The sequence below is a fragment of the Salvia miltiorrhiza genome, chromosome 7, assembly GCF_028751815.1.
Source record: "Salvia miltiorrhiza cultivar Shanhuang (shh) chromosome 7, IMPLAD_Smil_shh, whole genome shotgun sequence".
Classification (NCBI taxonomy): domain Eukaryota; kingdom Viridiplantae; phylum Streptophyta; class Magnoliopsida; order Lamiales; family Lamiaceae; genus Salvia; species Salvia miltiorrhiza.
In genome coordinates, this window is record NC_080393.1 from 55,223,316 (window position 1) to 55,231,239 (window position 7,924).

The window sequence follows — 7,924 nt, forward strand, 5'->3', positions numbered from 1 at the left end:
GAATATTTAGAGATTTCTTTTATGGAGATTAAGATTTTCTTGCATTCGAATCTTATGCTTGATTGAGTTTCTTGCCTAGGTAGTTATTAATCTTTGATGTTTACAAGTTTATGATCGTTTGGGTTAGTGTTGGAGTTGGAAACTCTAGTTGATTTCGTTAATGTTCAAATGCCATGTTCTAGTTAGTTCGTCGTTGAGTTGCTTGTGAAATTCTCTTTGATTGTGTGTGTTTGCTTAACATTCATTTGATTAAATGTTAATATGTTATTTCGCCTAGATAATCGTTGTTTATGGTGTTGAATTGATGATTGCTTTCTAGATTGCTAGTTTAGAACCCTAGCTTTGTTTGCCTTTTTGCATTCTTATTGGCTTTCTATCTTTTGCCTAGTTAACTTTATATGCTTTATTTTAATTACGCATTAGTTAATCGGAGAGAAAGTGTCAGACCCAAACTTCTGATTAGAGTGTTTAGGTTTATTTCATGTTTTCTGTGCGTAGCATGATCAAAGCCCTGTTTAGCCTTCCTTGAGAGACGACTTGGGTTAGCTTATTACACTAGGACGACCTCGTACGATTGCGAGTCAATCCATTAGGTGTTTTGGGTTGAGTCAATACGCAATCGGGAGATTGTCTTGGAGGAGAACCGCACCAAGCCCTAGGTCCGAAGCATCTGTATCGATCGTGAAGGGTTTCGAGAAGTTAGGGAGCCGTAACACGGGAGCCGAGATCATGGCCTGTTGTAAGGTAGTAAAGGAGGAGGAGGCCTGGGTGGACCAATGGAACCCGTCCTTACGCAGCAAGTCCGTGAGAGGAGCAGCGATAGAGGCGTAGTGTTGGATGAATTTACGATAATATCCCGTCAATCCAAGGAAGCCCCGCAATTGTTTCGCCGTTTTGGGTTGTGGCCAATCGAGCATAGCTTGAATTTTAGTCGGGTCAACTCTGAGTTCGCCGGCACTTACGATATGACCCAAGTAGGCGACAGACGAAGTCCCAAAAGAGCACTTAGAGAGCTTGACGTAGAGACAGTTGGTGCGAAGGCAGGAGAGCACGGCGGATAAATGCTCAAGATGTTCGGACTCGGAGCGACTGTAGATAAGTATATCGTCAAAGAAGACGACGACGAAACAGCGCAAAAATTTCTTGAGAACGTAGTTCATAGTGGCCTGAAACGTAGACGGAGCATTAGATAAGCCGAATGGCATCACTAGAAACTCATAATGGCCGTCGTGAGTCCGGAATGCCGTCTTGAAAATGTCTTGATTGTGCATACGGATTTGGTGAAACCCGGCGCGCAGATCGAGCTTGGAGAAGATGGTTGAAGTGCCCAATTCGTCAATGAGTTCATCGACGGTGGGAATTGGAAATTTGTCTTTAACGGTTACCGCGTTCAAGGCGCGATAATCAACGCAGAAGCGGAAAGAGCCATCCTTCTTCCGAACCAATAGCACTGGGGATGAAAATGGGCTGTGGCTGGGGCGTATAATGCCCTGATCGAGCATTTCTTGGACCAAACGTTCCATCTCGCTCTTCTGGAAGTGAGGGTAGCGGTATGGGCGAACGTTGATTGGTTTGGAACCTGGGTCCAGATGGATACGATGATCGAAGAGGCGATGTGGAGGAAGTCCCGTTGGTGCTGTAAATACGTCGGCGAACTGAGTCAGGAGCGGACGAAAATAGGAAGAAACGTCCTGGAGTTCAGTAAGAGGAATAGATGGGACAGCGGGTTCGTCGGTCAGGAGCATCCATAATTCAAATAGTGAATCAACCTCATCAGATTGGAGTAGGGCCTGGAGCGAGGATAAAGAGATTTCGCGAGAACAAAGCGAAGGGTCGCCCTCGAGAAAAACTTGTTGACCATTCCACGTGAACTCCATGCGACCGTGACTATAATCGTGTAGCACACGGCCCAATTCTTGTAGCCACTGAATGCCGAGAATGACGTCGGGGCCTTTGATGGGCAACACAAAGAGATCCAGAGTGAAGTCGGTGCCTTGGAGGTTGATAGTGGTGTGGTGGCAGACGTGCTGGCAGATAATAGAGTCATCATTGCCGATACGGACTCGAAAGCTGGGAACCGGTGAGAGTGGCAACTTGAGGCGCTCTGCAAGGGCAGGTGTAATGAAATTGTGAGTACTACCGTTATCGATCATTACCTGAAAGCGTTGATTGAGCGTGGTGCCCCATAAACGAAGAGATCGGGGGTGAGTAGCACCGGACAATGAGTGCAGGCTAGAGATATCGCCCATGATAAGTGTCTCATCCAAAGAGTGATCAGCGGGTTCGGTGGGTTCAATATCCTCCGAAGGTTCGATGTCATCTCCCTCTAAAAGCATGACAGTGCCTTTTGATTTGCAACGATGGGCGGGGTTCCACTTTTGGTCACAGTGGAAACAGAGACCGCGCTCGCGCTTCTCGCGAGTTTCTGCCGGGGTAAGGCGTCGGACCGGGACAGCCGTGGTGGTTTCGCGACGAGGCCCAGTGATAGGCGGTGTGGTGATAGGGTGGCTCGATGGTGGTGGTGTTGGCGTGTGAGCTGGTGGTGGCCGAGGCACGGAAGAGGGCGAATATGCCGGCCTGTTGAACTGCCGGTTGGAGCCGTGGTGGCTGGGCGGGTCCTCTGAGTACTTGCTTTCGAATACCCGAGCAAGAGCGAAAGTCTCGTCCAACGTTGATGGTCGATTCATCTGTAATTCACGACGGATAGATGGCTGGAGCCCAGATATATAAAAGGATATAAGAAGAGGTTCAGAGATACCCGTGACGCGTCCCATTAAAGATTCGAAGGTGGATTGGTAATCACCAACAGAACCTTGTTGTGTGAGTTTGGCTAGCGTGCCTTCGGGGTCCTCAAATTGCGAGGGACCAAAGCGCGCGCGAACGCGGGCTAAGAAATCCGACCATGTCGATAGCATATGTTGTGATTTCAGCCATTGAAACCATGTGGAGGCCTTGCCGTCGAGATGGAACGCAACGATTTGGAGGCGCTGCGTGTCTGGTGTGTTGTGGTATGCGAAGTATTCCTCAATTTTGAAGATCCAGGAATGAGGATCATCGCCGTCAAAGCGCGGAACGTCCAGACGAACCAGCGGGCCACGAGGATTGTGGTTATCCATGGTGGAGGATGATGAAGGGTGGGAGTTGCGGAAAAGCGCGACGAGCTCGTCGATCTGTTTCTGCACGGCGGTGAGCGGCGCTTGCCAATCGGGAACGTCGGGGGCCATGAGAACAACAATGAAAGCACCAATTAATACGCTACGTATTAATGATCACGTTAGGGAGAACGCAAAACTCCGGCAATTCTTACGATCACGCAAAGAATAGCTTCAAGAAATAATTTCATAACATAAATAAAACAAACGTTCCCATCTCCTTATATAGAAGCTAGGGCAACAACTACTTACTTGGAAAACAAGAAAGAAACTCTAATCTAGTGCTAATCTATGTAGGACTAATCTAGTGCTAATCTATGTAGGACTCCGAGAAAACAATAAGTAAAGGAATAACTAATTAAGATAGCGGTTGGGCTTTCTAATCTCTCGACGAGGTCGGCTCCGGGCTAAGCTTGGGCTTGGTTCATCTTGTATAACTTGTTGGGCTTCTATTAGGACTTCTGTTGGCGTATCACTCGACCAAGCTTAAAGATCTTGTCGCCGCCCTCTACGGCCCCCAGAACTGGAACCTCATTGCACAGAAGTTCGACAGCCTATCTGGTACCAACTTCACTAAATAGGAGGGCTTGCACCGAGGAGGAGGAGGAGGAGGAGTGGTTAATGGCGGCGCACCGCTTGTACGGCAACAAATGGGCCATGATAGCATGCCTCTTTCAGGGAGAATAGACAATGCCGTCAAGAATCATTGGCATGTAATAATGGCCAGGAAATACAGGGAGCAATCCAGTGCTTACCGCCGCCGGAAGATGGACTAGTCTGTTTTCAAGCGAATGGAAGATGACAACGCGGCCGTCGCCGCCGTTGCTGCTGGGTTTTCTGTGGCGGCGTTGGGGTTTGGACGCCGCAAGCTTCTCTTGCTTTCTACATCTCAAATATGATCATGAAATCAGAGATCCCCAAAAATTCCAACGTGTTTCCGACGAGTTTCCGTCGACCTTGGCAAAATTAAAAAAAATTAAATACTTAACGGGGTTAAACAGCCGTTAGGGCAGAGGGGATAATTGCAAGAAATTAAGGACTTCGGGGGTTTAGTTGGACCAAACTCGACTATAGGGATCTATACATGATAAGGGCCTCTATGTTTGGGGCTTATTTGATATTTAACCCTTATATTCAATGTTACGTAAATGGAGTATATATCTAAGTTTGCCCCACCAAAAATTGTGAAAACTAGGGCCAAAAGTTAAAAAGGATTTTTTTGTATTGTTGCAGAGCCTCTGGGTGCTTATCTATCATTCACTTACACTCAAATTATTATTATTATTTTTTCATTAAATCAATGTGACACAAAGAGATATTTGCTGTAAAAAAGAACCACCCCAATGTAAATGTCTAGTTCCAATAACAGACAAATGCTTGTATAGAATAAAATAGCCGATGTTGGTAAAATGCTTTGTGCATTTTTAGATATAAATAATTTGATTCATATCGTTCTCTATCTTTCAAATAATATATTTGAAGGTCTCATACTAACTTTTAGGTCAAATACCATCCACCATTGGGAATATTCTATCATTGATTGTTCTACAACTCTCTTCCAACAAATTAATCGGTGAGCTTCCATCCTCCATCTGTAACTTGACATCTCTTGCTGCTCTTCTTCTCTCAAATAACACCTTGGAAGGAACAATTCCACAATGCTTTGGAAACTTGAGCTCTTCGTCCATCTTTCATTTAAATGAAAATCAGTTTCGTGCGTGTGTGTGTTGGCCAAGCGGTAAGAGGTTAATGCCTAAGGCCAAAGGTCTTGGGTTCGAGTTAATTTTTTTATTTAATATTGTAAATTTATCAAAAAAGAAAAGAAAAAGAAAATCAGTTTCGTGGTCTCATTCCATCAACATTTAGCAAGGGGTCTAGTCTTGTGTCCATCAATTTGAATGGTAATAAATTGGAAGGACCATTACCTAAATCCTTGATCAATTGCAAAAGTCTACGGGGCCTCGACATCGGAAATAATAGAATACAAGACGAATTTCCCTTTTGGATGGATGACCTTCCTTGGCTTCGAGTGTTGGTCTTGAGGTCTAACAAGTTTGATGGTAGCATGTCACTTCTATCACAAACCAAGATTCCATTTCCTAATTTGCAAGTGTTAGATATATCTCAGAATAGATTTGTGGGTTCTCTGCCTCAAAGATATTTCAAGAATTTCATAGCAATGATAGAGGTTAATGAAACAAACTTGTCAAATGACGACACCTTTCGTTTATATGTGGAGATGAGGCTTACCTTGAAAGGTCTGGATCAATTATTTGAGAGATTGTTGTCGGCCTTTACAACAATTGACTTATCCTCCAATAAGTTTTATGGGAATATTCCAGATTCCATAGGAAATCTTAAGATTCTCAAATACTTGAATTTGTACGTACCACAATAACTTAATAGGAAATATACCTTCATCTCTTGGAAATATAAGTGAACTTGAATCTTTGGACTTGTCAGCGAACAAGTTGGATGGAGAAATTCCAAGTGATTTGACGAGGTTGACATTTCTAGCAAAATTAAACCTGTCAATGAATAATCTTGTGGGGCAAATACCACAGTCTAAGCAGTTTTCCACATTTGAGAATGATTCATATATGGGAAACGAGGGATTGTGTGGAGTTCCATTGATGAGAAAATGCAACAAGGAAAATGGGCAGCGGATGCAGCCAGAAGAAGATGATGATAAAGAAGAAGAGTATGGATTTATAGATGGATTTGGATGGAGAAGTGTGGTGATGGGATATGGAAGTGGATTCATAGTTGGAATTGGAATTGGTTTCATTATCATTCAAAAAGGAAGGCCAAGATGGTTAATGGAATTCTTTTTCGGCATTGGATATAATAATAAGAAGAAGAAGAGACACAACAGAGCTACACCAACACCAACACCAGCACCAACACGCAGGAGAACTTAATCGAAGCCCAAAATAATTGTGTTTTATTTGTGCTTCATTTCTAAATCTTGCTCGACTTGCGTCGAACTTTCTTTCTTACTTTTATTTTCCTTTTTAATTGCTACATAGTGGGTTTTGCTGGATTTCAACTTTAGAGTTTATGAAATGCTACACGTGAATCTAGTTGCCAACTAGATCATTCTGTTGGAGCAGATTCTGTTTGACAAAAGTCCTAAAACAATTCTAGAGTTGGCCAATGCCTTGAAAACGTTACTAATAAAATATCAAAAATAAAACATCGTTTCCCTATATATGATTGAAGACATAACTAATTATCAACAGAAGATAAATTCAGCTGCAACATAAACGAGTTGGGTAGAGTACTTCTGCCAAACTTGAGGCAGCTTTTGGAATGTTTTGGTATAACAACAAGTTACTAAAATTATGACTCAAACTTTGACCACATCGTAACCTTTTAGCCCGAACTTAAAAATATAACAAAATAACAAAATATTGTTGGTAAATTTAATTTTATTTAAATTTTTTTCAATTTCGATAACTGTTATAATTTGTCAACAAATTAACTATAAAAGATTCAAAAGTTTATTCCGACCGGTGATACATGGTAGGTAAAACAAAATATTCTTGCATTCCAACATCTCAAAATGAGCACCTTGAAGTAGTATGTCACAGTGGTACCATTCTTGAGACTAACATGAGAAGGAAAAAGATAACAGCAAGTAGAAGGATATAGAATCTAGGATCGACAGCCTTCTACGACATAGACAGACTTACACAAACGACAAAAAGAAACTTTTGTTGTAGTGTTACATGGTATCGATGTGGATATACATGTATTCCCATCAATGATCCCAACCACTGGGACATGTATTCCCATCAATGATTCTGCATCCACTGAGTGATGCACAAATTGATGCGGGGCGTCCCGCAAAGCGACAGGCGTTAAAAAGATTTCTAGCAGTGGTGGTTGGGCAACAACTCTTTGCTGCCTCAACTTGAATTTGTCCGAAAACAAGGCTCAGCAAAAGAGCACTCATAATAAGACTTTTAGCTTCCATGGATATCATCTTCTCTCTCTTGATTACAAAATATACAGAATTAATTTCCTAGTAAAAATAACAATAGAAGGAATTGGTTGGCTGCTTGTAAAGTGAAAGCAAGGCCAGTTGTTGAAGTTTCCACAACTGAAATTCCAACAACATCTTTGCCGTTTCAAGAGGAAGTCATAGGCAGAATATCTCCAATGACTATAGATGACATCCCAACAATTATTCACCCATTTGGAGGCGAGGTGGAGATAGATGACGATGAAGATGATGAAATTAACAATGAAGACATTCCTTTAGACTCACCCGAGTCTTCAAATTCTGATTCTGATTGAGTAAATATATTTGTCAACTTATGTATTTAATGTAGTCTACAATCCTTATTGGAACTAATGAATTAATCACTTCAAATTATCATATAGATGTCTACTTCTGGCCGATCCGGATCTACGCATTCGACCGACGATGCGGATGTGTCCGTGACGCCGCCCACGGGGGCTATACCGACTGGTGTTGCTACTGATGGGCGCACATGGGTGCATCTTCATGGCAGGTCTGTTTAATAATATATATCAATTTACTTCCAAATTAAATAAACATTAATTCTAATCTAAGTTTCAAATTTCTAAGTGTTTTGAGGCCGAGTGGACCTATTCGGGCTAGGGCTACTGATAGCTTCCAAGGTATGCCACATGAAAGTGGCACGAATTGGAAGAATTTGACTGAGGAGATGAAGGACGTGTACTTCGACGAATTTGAGGTATAATCATCTAATATATATAATTATGTCTTATTCTAAATGAAC

General features: G+C 42.4%; 2 protein-coding genes across 2 annotated transcripts; one reads left to right on the forward strand and one right to left on the reverse strand.

Moving 5' to 3' along the window:
- Positions 1-608: 608 nt before the first annotated feature.
- Positions 609-3,224, reverse strand: LOC130994433 (uncharacterized). The gene has a single exon (XM_057919475.1). The coding sequence runs from the start codon at positions 3,222-3,224 to the stop codon at positions 609-611; it is 2,616 nt and encodes an 871-aa protein (XP_057775458.1).
- Positions 3,225-5,157: 1,933 nt separating this feature from the next.
- LOC130994434 (receptor like protein 22-like) lies at positions 5,158-6,073 on the forward strand. The gene is made up of 2 exons (XM_057919476.1): positions 5,158-5,410; positions 5,559-6,073. Exons 1-2 carry the CDS (start codon positions 5,158-5,160, stop codon positions 6,071-6,073), a joined length of 768 nt encoding a protein of 255 aa, XP_057775459.1.
- Positions 6,074-7,924: the final 1,851 nt, after the last annotated feature.

Excerpts from the sequence above, each read along its gene's own strand:
- LOC130994433 (XM_057919475.1), bottom strand. The coding sequence starts at position 3,224 with ATGGCCCCCGACGTTCCCGATTGGCAAGCGCCGCTCACCGCCGTGCAG.
- LOC130994434 (XM_057919476.1), top strand. The coding sequence starts at position 5,158 with ATGGATGACCTTCCTTGGCTTCGAGTGTTGGTCTTGAGGTCTAACAAG. Across the intron at positions 5,411-5,558 it reads GATGAGGCTTACCTTGAAAG|GAAATATACCTTCATCTCTT; the intron begins GTCTGGATCAAT and ends ATAACTTAATAG.